This window comes from Salvia hispanica, chromosome 1 (genome assembly GCF_023119035.1).
Source record: "Salvia hispanica cultivar TCC Black 2014 chromosome 1, UniMelb_Shisp_WGS_1.0, whole genome shotgun sequence".
NCBI lineage: Eukaryota > Viridiplantae > Streptophyta > Magnoliopsida > Lamiales > Lamiaceae > Salvia > Salvia hispanica.
In genome coordinates, this window is record NC_062965.1 from 4,106,461 (window position 1) to 4,124,132 (window position 17,672).

A 17,672-nucleotide genomic window follows, 5' to 3' on the forward strand; every position below is an offset into this window, starting at 1 on the left:
AAAATACTTTACAAAATTATTGAGATATGATAAAAAAAAAATGGAGTACTTTACAAGAAAACTTGAATGCATTAGAAATTATAAAAATTAAGATATTTTATAGAAGAATCAGAGAAAATATAGAAATTTTTTTAATATATGAGTAGAAAATGAAATGTTTTATAAGAAAACATTGAAGGAATTATGTTTTTGAAATGTATAACTAATAGATTCATAAAACAAAGATTAGTGGAATAGTGGTATTAAAGAGAACAGAAAAATATAACCGTAAAATACACTTGTACAATTAAAGAAGACATATTATTGAAAAGGTATTAAGGTGTATTTAAAAATGCTCTCTGTAGGTGTTGAACTTGTATCTTTCAAAAGGATGTAAGGCGTTATGCCGACCATTCTACCACTGGGCCACAAAGTTCAAGTTGTTTTTGTGGGGGACGTATAATAATATATAGTATTATTTCAATATTTTGGGGGTACCCCCTTGTCCTGGTGTAGATCCGCCGGTGGCATTGCGTAACCCTTGGGTTCGAAGCCATGTTGGTGAAAATTTTATTTTTTGGAATTCATATTTTTATCATAATTAATAAATTCATCATGTTTTCTAATTCGTACGTTTATATGGTACTTAAGAATAGTTAGAATTCAATGTTTATCTATTTGGCTTGTTAACAGTTAGGTAAATCTTCTTTACTCGTATCATCAATTTGTAGTTTTTTTATGGAAAAATAGAAAAATCTGAGGGTGGAACATATGTCGAAAATTTCTCAATCTACTCGATGTTTAATTGTTTTCTTCCTATGTTTATTCTTTGAATTATTGGTTACCATCTAAATCAATCATCCACCATTGGCCACGATTTTGTCATTTTTTGTTACGATTTTGTATTTACTCATTTTCAAGAATTTTTCATATAAAAATTCATATTTCGATTATTGGGCTCCATTTGTTTTGTAATTAATCAAATAGAATGAATTTACCAATTAGGGGGAAAAATCTAGAAGAACAGCCGGCAGTCAATAGGGGAAAAAATGGAATGGGAGATGAAATATTACTACTACTATTATTTTAACAATGGAAGAAACTAACGGCTAAAATGATTGAATGATACACAGATGAAAAGTCAGCAAATCCAAATTACTAAATTTTAAAACACTTGTGGGAATCCTTACGAAATTATCTTTAATTTGATATATGATATATAAATTTAAAGTTTTAGGATTTCTTTCAAAAGTTAGTTATAACTAAATATATAGTTAATTGATATTAATACCTCTATTAATATTTTTTGGAATTAATCTTATGACTTTATTAATCTAATAGTTATTATTTAGTTATAATTAGCAATTAAGTTATGGGTAAGCACTATATAACTCCTCTGTACAACTTAATCAACTACTACAATTTTTCAAATGAAAATAGACATATAGTTTACATAGTTTGACGATTTTCTTATCTGTAATAATAATTTATCATTAGTAATCACGTGTGCTAGCTAGATTGGCAAATTAATTGATCTTAAATATAAACAATTTATTTACTCAAATGTCCTTCAAAAATTATTATTTTGTATATTTATATTACTTTCTAATATCTCTGTCTATAAAAATAGACAATTTTTATTAACCATACACATCATTTACTAACATTATTTCCACCCACTTTTTTCCTCCATCTCTTTTACTTTACTAATCGTACATTAAAATCCTCGTTATTTACGTATTTTTATCTATTTTTGTGGGTACTACCACATATCATCATCCGTTATTAATTCATATTTAATTATCTACCAAAAAAAAGTGATCTGGTCACAACTTAAAAAATAATGAAAAGCTCATGTATATCACATTCAAAATAATTACTAGGTAATGTACTAAAAACGAATCTTTTGCATCCATGTATTAAGTATTGGCTATCCAAACATAAAAGCGATATCTATAAAAAAGAATTGTATGGAATATAAAATCAGCATCAAATAAAAAACTAAAAAAACCCATAGGACTAAGGACTAATTTCAAACTAAATATTGACTCGTGATTTAAGCCATAAACAACCTTAAACAAACATTAAATAGTGGATAACAATTGGGATTTTGTTGTGGAAAGTATGGAGAGAAGTCCCACACATTACAAGTTGTTTGGTACATACATAGATAGAATGGGGCCTCGACCATTATTACCGAATCATAGCTGCCTTCGAGAGTGACACTTCACTACATTATTTTATTTTATTTTCCTTTTCTCAACCTAAATTATTACACGAGAATAATCGAACAAAAAAAACCAACTAAATTATTTCCCAGAGGGACGAAGGGTGTATAAAAAGCTTAGATTGGGCAGGGACTGGCTCACTTGACCAATATTATTGAAAAATGATGCCAAACGTTCCATTTTATCACTGGCCCAAGTCCTGTATGATCAGTTTCTGCTATAGGGCTTCTTGGCCCAACTATTGCGTTGTACTCTATGATCGGGTGATCGGGTTCTCTCACTCATAAAGTGAAAAGAGCTAATTTTTATGGCTTTTTATGACAAAAAAAAGTATACGTACCTCTGGCGATAAAAAAAATAGATTAATTTGATCATTTTAGACCGCCGACCAAAATTAGACCAATTCTATATATAGAAAATTTTAATTAGATACTAACCCTACCCGTCATTCTAATTTTAGACCTAATAATTCACCAACACACTTTATAACTATCTTTTCCCTCATTATCTAGAATGAGATTTGGGGAAGGTATGGCCCACCATCATGGAGTTGAATATGATGTTCATTAGTGTGTGACTTGCCTAAGATTTGGAAAGGAGGGATCATTTCTTAATGGAAATGACGAAAATATCCCCAATCATTCTCAAGGGGAACCATTTTGTGGTAGGGGCAAAGAACTCATTCTAGCCCAACGATTTTTGTGAGAATTCATTTTGGGCTAAAAAGAGTTGAATAGTGCAGAGTGACGTGGCATGCAGAGTTGGAGGGCAACGCAGAGCACGTGAAGAGTAGGAGGATAAATAGAAGGACCACCACCTTTGTAATGCATGTTGATAGTGTGAATGTGTGTGTGCATTGGGCCGTGGATCCATCGCATTGTTATTTCGCATGATCGTTCCTCTTTGTCGTTTATTGTAATTCATCTTCGATTCATCGCAATATAGCTCCTATTGTGAAGTTCTCTGTTTTCGTGGTTCATTTGATTAATTGTGTGGTTGTTGATTGTTGAGTTGTGATCGGAGGGGTGTGATATCGGTCACGATTGGGCCGTATCACAGGCCTCAGCGTAAGGAAACGAGAAACCAAACTGCACTTAACTCTATTTCTCAATTACCAAACCCTACATCTTCACATCCGGGTCAATGGGAACAGCGGTGGCGGCGGCCGAGATGTCGGAGTCTCTGCTACAGCAGGATGAGGTCGATTTGGAGGAGCCGATTCTCGACTGGAAGGAGCAGATTACGATCAGAGGGCTGGTAGTGAGCGCCGTCTTGGGCGCTCTCTTCTGCATAATCATGCACAATCTCAGTCTGACGGTCGGGATCGTCCCGTCGTTTAACATCGCCGCCGGTTTGCTCGGCTTCTTCTCCATCAAATCGTGGACCAAATTGGGATTCTCGTCCAAGCCATTCACCCGCCAAGAGAACACCGTTATTCAAACTTGCGTCGTGGCTTGTTATAGGTAGACTTATTTATCCAAATTTGATCTTACTACTTGTTTATGTTGTTTATTGATGGATCTGCATGTGTTGTGCACAAATTCTTTTGCTTCCCTCCCTCTGAAATACCAAATCCCTCAAGGTGCGGCAATCGTGATTCATACTGATACACAAAGTCATTCAAGCTCACTAGATAAATCTTCTCATTAACCCGTAGTTTTCCCTTAACTCTGAATCTTGTTAGGACAAGAAACAAGTGAAAATGGAGGAAAGGAAAACAACATTCTCTTAAGGATGTTTATACTATTATTATTTCATAGGTCTTTTATGCTGCATATGTGCATACTTAGATCAATGAGAGTTTCATGGTAATGGTTACATGACTCACATCTAACTGCAAAGAGAAATGTTGATGTTCCATTCCCTCCTCTTATGCTGTTTCTGTTACTTTGAAATTGACAGATAGCAACACTTCCAAGCTGCTATTGGAAGAAAAGAAACGTGATGAAATTTTCCTTAGAGACAAAATACCACTTTGGGTTGCTGCTGCTGGATATGTTTGTTTGGTGGCAGTATCTATGTCTACAATGCCACTGATCTTTCCACCTCTGAAGTGGTATTTAGTCCTTTGTTCATACATAATTGCCCCAGCCCTTGCCTTCTGCAACTCATATGGTACCGGACTAACAGACTGGAGCCTGGCTTCCACATACGGAAAAATTGGTCTTTTCATTATTGCCTCAATAGTGGGGAGCAATGGTGGGGTTTTGGCTGGTTTGGCAGCTTGTGGGGTTATGATGTCCATTGTCTCCACAGCTGCTGATTTAATGCAAGATTTTAAAACTGGTTATCTTACAAAGTCGTCAGCTAAGTCTATGTTTGTGAGCCAAATAGTAGGAACAGCTATGGGCTGTGTGATTGCTCCTCTCACATTTTGGATGTATTGGACTGCCTTTGACATTGGATCGCCTGATAGTACGTACAAAGCACCATATGCTGTTATTTACAGGGAAATGGCCATTTTGGGGGTTGAGGGATTCTCTGAACTTCCTCAGCATTGTCTAGCCATGTGTACTGCCTTCTTTGTGGCTGCCCTGGCTATAAACCTTTTGAGAGATCTAACCCCGAAAAACATTTCCCAGTACATTCCCATCCCGATTGCAATGGCAGTGCCATTTTACATAGGAGCTTACTTTGCAATCGACATGTTTATTGGTACTGTTATATTATTCATATGGGAGCGCATAAATAGAAAGGATGCTGAGGATTATGCAGGCGCCGTTGCCTCTGGCTTAATCTGTGGTGATGGGATATGGACAATCGCTTCTGCTATATTCTCAATCTTCAAGCTTGATCCACCCATCTGCATGGACTTCAAGCCTTCTGGAAATAGCTGAACAAGTAAGCTGTGTTTGTTTCAAATCCTAATTTGTTCCTTTACCTGCAAATTTTAGCTATTTCCCTTGCAACATTTGTTTCTGCAATTTAATTTCCATGATATTAAGGAATTAAGAATGATCCTATCACATTTGTCTGCATTTTAATTAATATATGCAGTTACTGTAATGTCCACATGCAGAACAGAAGTTGGATAGTTACTTGAGATATTTGAATAGTAAAGAATGGATTATTGAAGCTAGGGGTGAAAGGGACATAAATGATAAATGTAGCTAAAGAAATTGAGTCAAAATCTTTGGAATTTTCTTTCTCATTGATCCGTGAACCCCCTCTTGCCCACCTTTAGTTGCATCCATCACAAATCTTGAGAACTCTGCTGTTTTTGTATTTATTGCTATTTTATTTCTTGGTAAAAATGTGAGAAAGCTTTGGTTGGATTTAATCTAGCCAATTTGTTTACCATTTCTACTTGCAGTGTCTCCCTTACTAAAACTCCTCGAAGAATTTTATTCATGCTGTTTATATTTAATTATATTTTATTTAAAATATCTCTACATTTATTCATTAATGTTGTTTGCACATAATATATGGCCTGATTTCTTACAATAAATTAATTTTTACTAGTTTAAAATTCTTTGCTAATGGTTGAGTTGTAATTTATATTAACAAGTGTTAACCCATATGCGATGCACGAATGAATATTTTTTCATCGTACGATTTTAAATTTTTAATTGATTAATTAAAATAATATAATTACAAAAATAATATAATTATATAAGATTTTAAAATATAAAAATATACTATAATAACAAATCAATAATTATATACTCCTCAATTCATTTTTAGATCTAAAGACATAAAATTAAGAGGGAACATCTTTTTTAGTCCACGAACTTTGCCAAAATATCATTTTAGGTCTGGTCTGTGAACTTTGAAAATATCATTTGAGGTCTGCCAACTATGGATTAATATCAATTGAAATACTTTTATACTATTTCCAGATTTTTCTGTCCGAAAATACCCTCAATATTTTAAGAGTATATATTTTTAAGAGTATAATCCTCTTTTGGTCCTTTACATATGGCTATGATTTTGGTCCAGAATATTTACTTTAAAAAAAGTAAATCCAAAACAAATGAAAAATGATATTGTTTGCATCCTTTTTTGATGGCACCGTCAATTCTCGACGGTCAACCGTCAATTAGCGAAAATTTGACCCGATTAGCTTATTTTAATTACTCTAGGTAATTGAATTTTTTTTTCGACTTTGACATTTTTAAATCCTAAATGAAAGTAGTGAAAATACTCTAATATTAAACACAAAATCCAACACTCATTTCATTCAAATCCCCCCCTTTTGTCCCGCTCATTCTTCTTCTTCTGCCCCAAGAACCCTAATTCTTTTTCTCCATCTCTGCAACAACCAAACACCTTCGAACATGGGCCCTTTGACGTGTAGCCGGAACTCCGTCGACGTCGACAAGGACCGCGACTGCATCCGTGACTTCGGAGACTTCCGATTTAGCTACGCTCTCTGCTATTGTAAGAAGACGGCGACGCTCTGTATTGTCACCGGACAAGGCAAACCGTCGAGGGAGAAGCTTTACTTCATATGTGAGAGGAAGGAATGTGATTTCTTCAAGTAGTGCGAGCCAAATCGTGATGTCGAAGCTTGGGCCTCTTCTTCGTCATCCTCAGTCGGTGGTGCCGATTTTGAGGAGCTAGCTTTGCATTTGACCGAAAATAAGAAAAAAATCCAAAAATTAATGAATGTTTTGAGCTTTGTTCTTTGTTTTGTTGTTGTTGCAACAGTTATGTGTATATTCAAGTAATTTGATGTAGAGTTTGTGAATCCTATTTGAATTTTGAAATAGATAAGTAATTTGAATTTGTTGTTGTTGTAACACTGTTGTTTGTAATTTGAATTTTGCAGTGAATCGTTCATAATCTTCTTAGAAAAATCTCCAGAAAGTCCTAATTGGACAATCCTAAAGTATAATTAAGACATAGTAGTCCTTCATATAAATTTTTTACTTCCATTTGGTCCTAAACATTTACGCACACCAATTGCAGAGTTACAGATACAAAATTTTGTAAGTGATGTTGGTTTCATGTTATGGGATTGCTTCTTCGTATGTGATTGTTTCTTCGTCGACTATGTCAATAAATTGACATCAAATTAAACCAATAAATGGACAACAAAATAAAATACAAAGTGGTTCTTCATATTCATTTTTTACTTCGTATTGGTCCTGATCATATAAACGATCAAAAAGACATAGGCATAAGGTACTGCATCAAAAACAACAAAGTTCTATTATCATAAGCCATTTACACCTGATATACGCTAAAAACCATAGTTACATGTTACATCCACAAAAAATTATTGTCATAAGGCAATGTATCAACCTAACCACCATCAACTCCCAAAAACCATCAAAACCCAAACAACCATCAATACCCAACAACCACAGTTACATACTTACATATGTTACATTCCCCTTGCCTTTCACAGCCACAAGCCTCTCTTCCTCAGATTCTTCCTCACTCTCCATCTCGTACTCATTGGATGAACTCTGTACTAACCAATCATCTCCACCAATTCCCTCACCCTCACCTACTCCAGCTCCCTCACCCTCCCCTCACCAGCTCCCTCGTCCTCACCATCGTCAGTTCTCTCATCATCACCATCACCAGGCCCCCATCATCACCATCACCAGTAGGATGAAGTAGATGGAGCGGCGGCTTCAAGTGAAAATGACGGGGATATCGGGCCTTCTTCGTCCTCTCAAAATCGAGGTCGCTTTCTGGGGAAGCTCAACGGTCACCGTCTGAAGAAGTAGAGTTCATTTTCGAAGAAGAATGGACATCCGCGTCAGAGCTAGGGTCAGAACCCACAAATCCCGACGCAACCAACCGTCAATCGGTCGGAATCGGGCGGCTTTGGTCGGAATCGGAACTAGGGTTCTTCTTAGAGAGTGACGAGAGAGAAGAAAGAAAAGAAAGAGATTGTCGTTTGAGATTTCAAGTCTATATTTAGTGAAAATTGGAGTTTGATTATTCATATTCAAAATATTAAAAAAATTAAATTATTTAGCAAAATAATTAAAATAATATTAACCAACTAATAATCTCATATTAAGTCTAATCGGGTCAAATTTTCGCTAATTGACGGTTGACCGTCGAGAATTAACAGTTTCGTCAAAAATGGATGCAAACGATACCAATTTTCATTTGTTTTGGACTTATTTTTTGAAAAGTAAATGTCCTGGACCAAAATCATAAATCGGCCATATGTTAAGGACTAAAATAGTATTATTCTCTATTTTTAATAAACTTATCATATACTCATATTTTTTATAAATATTTTTACTATATATTTTTGATGAATTTTCTAAATATAATTTAACTTTCAATATTATCACTTAATTTTGTGACATGCAAGAAAAGATCCTTATTCAATTTTTTATTATTAAAGAAAAGTTCTTTATTCAATTTTAAAATTCTTTAATATAAAAAATTAAAGAAGCAATTTGACTTACATGTCACAAAATTAAGTGATAATATTGAAGGTCAAATTATATTTAGAAAATTCGTCAAAAATATATTGTAAAGATATTTATAAAAATATGAGTATTTGATAAATTTATTAAAAATATATACCCTTTAAGGTATTGAGGGTATTTCCATCCGGAAAACTTGGAAATAGTAAAAAAGTAGTTCAAATGATATTAACTCATAGTTGATGGACCTCAAATGATATTTTCAAAGTTCACGGACCTAAAATGATATTTTGACAAAGTTCGTGGACCAAAAAAGATGTTCACTCTAATATTAAACATATTCAAAATGGAATCAAGACAAACACGATTATTTGGACAACGATGAAGAGATATATTGTCACTGGTGCTATAATTATATTAAGTGATGCCACAAAAAATAATAATTTAATCACTTATGATGAATTAATAAATTCATGTACATATATAAAAGGCAAGTTTTGAATAACTATTTTGTGCAAAGGATATAAATGTAATAAACAAAAACTATTAAATTCGATAATTGGTTATAATCATAATCACATATATTTGGATGGTTATGGTGAGGGGAATTTATTTCTCCAATGATGAGAATTTATTTCTCTAAGAAGTAACGTCCAAATAGTGGAATAACTAATACATGCCCATGAATTTTAATATTTATAAGCAACTCTTAGGAATTTAGATATTTAAATAGGATTTTGTGCATTCAACAATTTTTGTAACCTCCATGTCAAATTTTATAATTTTTAATTTTTAATTTTATGATCTCTCATGTCCTACTATTGTGCCATAAAGGCATTGAGTTATCGATTCATTATTATGAGTTATCGATTCATTATTTTGTTAAAAGTGTGATTTACATTTTTTTAGTAGAGAGATATAAAGGATTGGTTTAAACATATTTTTCAAAAGTTTCAAAGAAAAGAAATGTGTTAACTTTTACTAGAAAATGAAGTGACTCCACTGTAATAGAATGTACTAAAATGACAAAATGACTCCATTAATGCAGAACATAGAGATTGTGAAATTTTATTGTATACTCCATCCGTCCCATAAAAATATGTGCACTTTCCATTTTCATTCATCACAAAAATATGTGCATTCCATTTTTGGAAAGTTATCACAATATATTACTATTATAAATCAACTTATTTTCAACTTTTACCACCATTAAACACTAATATTAATAATGTGTTTCATTATCCACTAAACTACGCTTCTCCTTCTTTCTTTTATTTTATCAATTTTGTCTTAATTCACGTGTCATATCAATTGAAAATATTTTTATGGGACGAGAGAGTTTTTTTTCCCAATATTATGTTTTATTTTGAATCATATATTCTCAGTGGCAGCCTATCAATGTCAAGACTAAAGAAGAAAAGACCTCAATCAAGTTGCAACAACTAAGGATCCATTCGATTTGAAAGATTATTGTATCTCATTATTGAACACGTATTATGATTGATGCATAAAATTGAATCCCATAATTATATGATAATGAGTCATAGTCATCTTTTGATAATATATCATAGCAACTGAACAACACTTAAGAGTCACTTATACAATAAATCAAGTTCAAAGAAGAAAATGTGACAAAGTAGAAGTTCCATCCAGTCCCTTGGAGTTGTAGTAGGTAACATACTCCTCTAGAGTAGTTGCTCTATATCTAGGTGGATTATCTTCAGACACCAGCTCTTCAATCGGCATGTAGAGCTCCGTGGACCGAATAGCATTGTTTCTTAAGAAACACGCGACCGAAACTCTCGAGCACGAGCTATTCACTACCACTCTGTGCTCAGCACTAACAAACCTGTCATTTGTTACAAGCTGCAACAACCAACAAAATATAAATAACATCAAGTTATACATACAATGTATAGATAAAAAAATATGGTTAACTTAACTACCTGAAGAAGATCACCAATATTTACCACCAGAGCTCCTTTTACAAAGGGCACATCAACCACTGGTTCTGATAAAGGACTTGCAGGCCTCGTACTTGGTCGGTCAGCAGCACCGTTAGGAAGTCGCTGTCAGCGTGCTTGCTCACACCTAGAGTTAGCTCCGGTTGAGGGCATTCCGGGTAGTAATACAACAACATACCTAACCCATCCGCGCATTTCATGTCTACGAGGTGATTGGCCTTGAGACCGAGTGCCTCGGATAATATTTGAAACAAACTTCTTCCTAGCTTCATAACTTGCTTTGTGTATTCAATCATTATATCACTGCAGAAATCAACACACAACTATTAAACAAAATGCATGATCATATATGGTTTTATTGTATTATACTTCCCCTCAAATATGCATTATCTCACTTCACTATTTTCATTTATGCCATAAAGCCCTGTTCAAATTAGAGTTATATAACCAAAGTAGATATTTTTAATTTCAGATAGTTGTAAAATTGAGCACATCTCAAACACACACCGCACACAACAAACACATAAATGCACTATACACACACGAATAGAACATTGCTCATACAACACAAATACTCATACAAATAACTCAAAATATATTTTTAAAATAATGATTTAGAGAGATAGCACGATGCATAAAAATAAAAAAACTAAATCAGTTAGTAAAATTCAATGTTTACTTTTAGTTAATATTTTAACATACCAAATAAAAAATTGAATTAAAATATAACTTTATTCGGTTACTTAAGTCAACCATATAAATTAAATAATTTTACTTGGTTACTTAAGACTATGTTTGGTAACCTTGAATTGGAATTGAAATCTTAATCAATCACAAATATTTTGGTTGGTAAAATAAAGTGAATTTAAATGAATGGTGCACACACATAATACACATACGATGAGACGTAAAAATCATTGACTTTGTATGTGTAGTGAATTTTTCATGAAAATTAGTTTCTATAAAGGCGAGGTTCATGAAACTAAATATATAAAGTTTACAGAAATACAAATTTTGTCCTCAAAAAATAAAAATCATGCATATCATCTATGACAGAATTTCATCATCATGTCCAACAAATTAAACCAAATCTAGAAACTCTGCAACAATGAATGGCCAAAATACCTGCAAACCGCGGGCAATTCCTCGGGTTGAGGAAGATCCGGCGCCATTTCACATTCCACCGTGTCTCTCCAATTAGCCGACGCCGCGATATACAGATCAAAGTTGCTGTTGTAAACAACCCTCGCCTTCGGATCCCTCGTGTACCACTTCTTCCTCTCTTCAACATCTTGCGCGAAGAAACGCCGCGCTCCGTCGATCATTTCCTCCAATACAGCCTCCGGAATCCCATGGTTGATCACTTGGAAGAATCCCCACGACTCCAGAGCTTCGCGAGCAGCGTTGACGACGGCATTGCGCTTGATCGGATCGTCGCCGACGCCTTCTAGGTCGAGCAATGGGAACTCCAATTGCGCGCTGCCTGAGCTGATCGGTGTTTGTTGTGAATCAATTTGGGGGTTTATGAAGAATTTAGGAACTTGTGTTATGCCGCTTTGGACTAAGCCTTGAACGCCGGTTTTGGCATCGTCGAAGGCTTTTACTTGAGTTTCCCTGGTGTTGTAGATTGAGCTCGCCATGTTTGATTGGAAATTGATACCTATGGCTATGGGGGATAGGATTTGAATTTTATAGTACTATGATTGCGGGTGTGTGTAGTGAAGATAAGAGGTGATTATGTGGTTATGAGCAATGGATAATTATAGTAAAATGGTTGCTGATCTTAAAAACTGGATAGGCGAGTGAACCAGCGAGGCTACTGGTTCAGGGTTCAATCCGTGCGACCGGTTGAACCACTGGTCGAACCGTTTCGCTGTTGCAAATACATATAACTAAAGGAATGTGATCAAATATTAACTCTAAATATTATACAAATTCCAAACTTTGATATGGACCGTTAGAAAATGTAAACAAAAAACAAAATAGTAGCAAAAGAAATGTCAACATAGTGTCAACTGTTGATGTTGTATTGATATTGTATTGACATTGTGTTGACATTTTCTATTACTACTATTTTGTCATCTGTTGATATTTTCTAACGGTCCAGATCAAAGTTTGGAATTTGTACGATATTTAGAGTTTGCATCCGATCACATTCCTAATTAAATATATAAATACATCATCGAAGGATTTTACTTGAGTTTTCCTGGTGTTGCAGATTTAGCTTGCCATATTTGATTGGAAATTGATACATCTATGGGGATAGGATTTGAATTTTATTTAGGTGAAGAAGGAAGTTGTGGTAGTAGCATTGTGATAAGACAGAGATGATAAGACATTGGTGAAATCGTGGATGAAGTATGAGCGCATGGGATAAATGGAGATGTTGATGCTTCGCAGCTGACGAATGATTGGAGATGGGTCCTCTTCTATACGAAAGGTGTAGTTGTCGTCTTTCCCTTGCTCGCAGTCGCGTCCTTGCTTGGACTGTCGGCAGTGGTGGACGCAGAATTTTTATACTGGGGGTCCAAATTACATTAACGATAGTTGCATAAATTTTAGTGTCGACGATTATAGAAATAACCCGAGACATTACGAAGCTGCGAGAGAGATGAATAGTTTGAGATGCATTTTTCCCCTCTTATGTGTTGCTTCGTATTTATCAGTTACATTTTCTCTTCTCCGATGCATTTTATATTCCCTCCGTCCATGAAAAAAATAGTCTCATCTAGACGAAAGTAAGAGAGATGAGAGAAAAAGAAGATAAAGTAGAAGATGAAAAGTAATAAAATAAGAGAGAAAATGTGAAAAAGTGGATAAAGCATGAAAGAAAGTTTCTATTTTCGAAATGAGACATGGAGTGAGTATTTTTATTTGATTTCTATTATGCTTTTACCTTTTTTTATTCCAGCCTATATTTTTTGATTTGGATGTCTAGGTGAAAAAATTGTTCACAATTAAAAAGAAAGTAATAAAAAATTGGTGAAATGCTCACTATTAAAAATAAAGAAATAAAACATTGCTCACAATTAAAAAAAAAAGAAATAAAGAAATGCCAACAAGGAGATTCAAACACACAATCTAGTGCTTACATGACCAAATCACAAACCAATTGCGCTAACTAAATACTTGAAAAATGTTTTCTCATTATTCATAATATAGAAATAGCAAAATGGGTGGGGTTTCCAAGGAACCCCCGTACCCCTATATAGGTCTGCCCTGACTGTCGGAACTCGGAAGTGCTTTTTGATCGCTTCTATCCGACGAAGCCAGATCCTACGTCGTCCATGTGGTTGTAGATGGAACGGAATTTGCGGACTGCAGGGTTAGAGCATGAGCAATGGAGGGCCGATGGGAGGGCCTTCCCCATCGGCCTCCATCGCCGCACCATAGTGGAAAAGGGCAGCCGTGCGCCCCCTCCCTCTCTCCCCAATATGGCTGATATATCGGCCCTAGCCGATGAGAAGGGCCCTCCGATCTGCCCTCCATTGTGGAGGAAGGGCTGCCGGTCGGCCCTCTCACCTAATTATTTTTTTTCGATATTTTTGATTTTGTTTTTTGTTCCATTTCATCCACTATAAATACAACCTCCCATTCTTCACAATCGTCTATAACACGATATGATTGAAGAAATTTGGGGACAGAGGGATAGGCACTGATGCTTTATTTTTATTTTTAGTTTTGTGTAAAATTTGCTTCTCGTTGTATTCTATTTTTCAATTTTGTAATACAACGAAGACTTGCATATTACTCCCTCTGTCCCCGATTAAGAGTCACACTTTGACCGGATACGGGTTTTAAGAAATGTAAAGAAAAGTTGGTTGAAAAAGTTAGTGGAATGTGGGACACCCATTTTTTTATATTGGTTTTATAATAAAATGTGAGTGAATTGAGTTAGTAAAATGTGGGACCTACTTACTATTTATGGTAAAAATGAAGTGTGACTCTTAATTGGGGCCGATAAAATGAAAAAGTGTGACTCTTAATCGGGGACGAAGGGAGTAATATTTTTGTTCTTATTTATTTATTTTGATACTATTTTAGATATAGAAGTGCTAAAAAATTAAAATAAAATGGTGATGATGTGTAAATGAAATGGAATGGAAGGGCCCTATGAGAGCGCCCTTCCATTGCAGGGAGATAGGCCCTTGGACAAATGCTGATGTGGAATGGGAGGGCCCTATGGCAGGGCCCAACCATGGCTAATGCTCTTAGCCCTCTCGAAGAATATGTACGAGTCGTCTTGTGCCTTTTTGGGCACACAATGTTGTGCCTATCTACTGTTATGAATGAGTCACTAGCCCGTTTGAAAGGCTTTATAAGCTCGGTTATTCACTCATATATAGAGGAGTCTGGATCATCAATTTGTTGATGTAGGACAAGAAAGGGTTTCAATATCGGCTACCTTATGCTAGAAAGCCCAAGCTTTTGGGATTTGGTGGCAGTGGGATCTTCACCCATGTTGACATAGAATTCAAAGACCACTAGAGTTCCTTTCGCCGAGCACCTGATTTTTGTCAAAGTTAAGGGTGTTAAGATTGACCCTAAGAGCAACAGCAACACTGCCCGATCAGACAGGTTGTCTTGTCCCGTCGGAATGGCATTGCAGGTTATTCGCCAGGACGAGACACCTGCCTGGGCGATCACTGCGCAATGATGCATCGGGACGAGACGCCTGCCTGGGCGATCCCCCCGCGAGTGGGCGTCCTTTTGGACCGTTGAAATTTAATATTTTTTAAATTAAATAAAAAAAATTCGAAAATTATTTTTTTTAAGAAAAAATTCACTTCTTCAAATATTACCGCTTCTTTAAATTTTTTGTTTTTTTTCATTTTTTTTACTCCTAATCCATCCATGAATCATCTATACATACCTATTCATCACCATTTTTTTTACATCAAACAAAACTGACCCTCACTCATACTTCTTCTTTCTAAACATATTCTTTTGCATTCTCAATTGAAGAAATGGATTCGAATGAAATTGCTCGGTTGATTGCGAAAGCAGAGCAAGAATAACAAGAGTATTATCAATATTGCACATGCTAAAGTTATTTTAAAATATTGCTTCTAAATATGGTTTACTACCACCTCGCCCAAGATTAATTTCTGCTTTCCAAACCATTAAATAACATGAACTCTAACTCATCTTCATCACATTTCCACCTTCTCCAACACCATCAAGTTCAAACACGAAACTGTGGCAAAGCAGAAGTTCCATCCAGCCCCTTGGAGTGTACGTGGGTGATATACTCTTCCAAAGTAGTTGCCCTATACCTCGCCGGCTTATCTTCCGATACGAGCTCTTCAATCGGCATGTACAGCTGCGTGGACCTAGTAGTGGCGTTTCTGAAGAAACACGCGACTGAAACTCTCGAGCTCGAGCTATTCACCAATACTCTGTGCTCAGCACTAACAAACCTATCATTTGTTACAAGCTGCAGCAACCAACACAATATAAATAACTCTACATATAAGCATTGTGGAGAAGGAAAAATGGTTAACTTAACTACCTGGAGAAGATCACCAATATTTACCACCAGAGCTCCCGGCACGAAGGGAACATCAACCCACTGGTTCTGATAGAGCACTTGCAGGCCTCGTACTTGGTCGGGCAGAAGCACCGTTAGGAAGTCGCTGTCAGCGTGCTTGCTCGCGCCTAGAGTTAGCTCCGGCTGAGGGCATTCCGGGTAGTAATGCATCAACAGAGCGACCCCATCCGCGCATTTCATGTCCACGAGGTGATCGGCCTTGAGACCGAGTGCCTCCGATAATAGTTGAAACAGACTTCTTCCTAGCTTCATAACTTGTTTTGTGTATTCAATCATTATATCACTGCAAAAATCCACACACTTCACTATTTTCATCTCTACCATAAGACTCTTCTATTCAAAGAAAACAGAATAAAAGGGACATGAAATTTCCAATTCATTAAATCTCATACTCTCCTATTTTACTGTAGTTTCAAATTCACATCAAAACTTTAGATTTGAACCTTAAAATCATTCATAGACTAGAAAACAACACTTAATTTTTCAACAATTTAAATCAATTATAGAAAATCAATGGCCAAATATTACCTGCAAACCGCGGGCAATTCCTCGGGTTGAGGAAGATTCGGAGCCATTTTACAGAAAACAGTGTCTCTCCAATTAGCCGACGGCGCTGTATACAAATCAAAATTGCTGTTGTAAGCAACCCTTGATTTTTTCATCTCCCTCGTATACCACTTCTTCCTCTCTTCATCGTCTTGACCGAAGAAATGGCGCACTCCATCGATCATATCCTCCAATACAGCCTCCGGAATCCCATGGTTGATCACTTGGAAGAATCCCCACGTTTTCGAAGCTTCGCGGATGGCGTCGACGATGGCCTTGCGCTTCATCGGATCATCGCCGACGCCTTCTAGGTCGAGCAATGGGAACTCGAATTGCGCGTTGACTGAGCTGATCAGAGCCTGTTGTGGATCAATTTGGGGGTCGATGAAGATTCTAGGAACTTGAGTTATGCCGCTATCGATTAAACCTTTAACGCCGGTTTTGGTTTCATCGAAGGCTTTTAATTCAGTTTCCCTGCTGTTGTAGATTGAGCTCGCCATATTTGATTGGAAATTGATACAATGATACCTATGGCTCTAGGAGATAGGATTTGAATTTTATATTCCCTCAATGCACGAAAAATAAGACAAATAAGACAAGTCGAAAAAAAGTTAGTTCCTCAGCATCCCGGGGGAGGTCGTGGGATCCGCCGTTGCTGCCGCTGTAGTCGCCGGAATAGTTCAGTCGGCTGCTTCTTCGGCCACCTAGCGGCGCACCCCGCCGGGAACTTCTCACGGAGCCCTTCGGCCAACAAGAAGCACTCCCAGGCCAAAAGGTGAACTCCTTATACTTCCTCCCCGACAAGGGGAACTGACTCCGCTATCCTCCGGGCGTCCTCAGTCACACCCTTTTGAGCTGACGGAGGGCGTTGGCGTACAAATTCGCAAAACGGCCCACTGCGGCCCTGATGCGCTCCCACCCCTTCCGGACCTCCTCGTTGCTGAAGTCCTTCCCGTGCGGGCAGTGGTTCTTATAGGCAGCCCTGATCTTCGCCCACATGTTGACGACCCGCTGGTTGTTCGCAACCAGTGGATCGTCGCACACCTCCAACCACCCCTTGGCC

General features: G+C 36.4%; 2 protein-coding genes and 1 pseudogene across 2 annotated transcripts; 1 reads left to right on the forward strand and 2 right to left on the reverse strand.

Annotated features, from left to right (window-relative positions):
* Positions 1-3,350: 3,350 nt before the first annotated feature.
* On the forward strand, positions 3,351-5,072 carry LOC125185240 (probable metal-nicotianamine transporter YSL6). The gene is made up of 2 exons (XM_048081749.1): positions 3,351-3,670; positions 4,078-5,072. Exons 1-2 carry the CDS (start codon positions 3,351-3,353, stop codon positions 5,042-5,044), a joined length of 1,287 nt encoding a protein of 428 aa, XP_047937706.1. The 3' UTR covers positions 5,045-5,072.
* Positions 5,073-10,142: 5,070 nt separating this feature from the next.
* On the reverse strand, positions 10,143-12,260 carry LOC125200001 (annotated as a pseudogene).
* Positions 12,261-15,520: 3,260 nt separating this feature from the next.
* LOC125207203 (1-aminocyclopropane-1-carboxylate oxidase homolog 1-like) lies at positions 15,521-17,122 on the reverse strand. The gene is made up of 3 exons (XM_048106451.1): positions 16,592-17,122; positions 16,025-16,346; positions 15,521-15,949 (listed from the first exon to the last, which is right to left on the reverse strand). The coding sequence occupies exons 1-3, from the start codon at positions 17,107-17,109 to the stop codon at positions 15,698-15,700; spliced, it is 1,092 nt and encodes a 363-aa protein (XP_047962408.1). The 5' UTR covers positions 17,110-17,122; the 3' UTR covers positions 15,521-15,697.
* Positions 17,123-17,672: the final 550 nt, after the last annotated feature.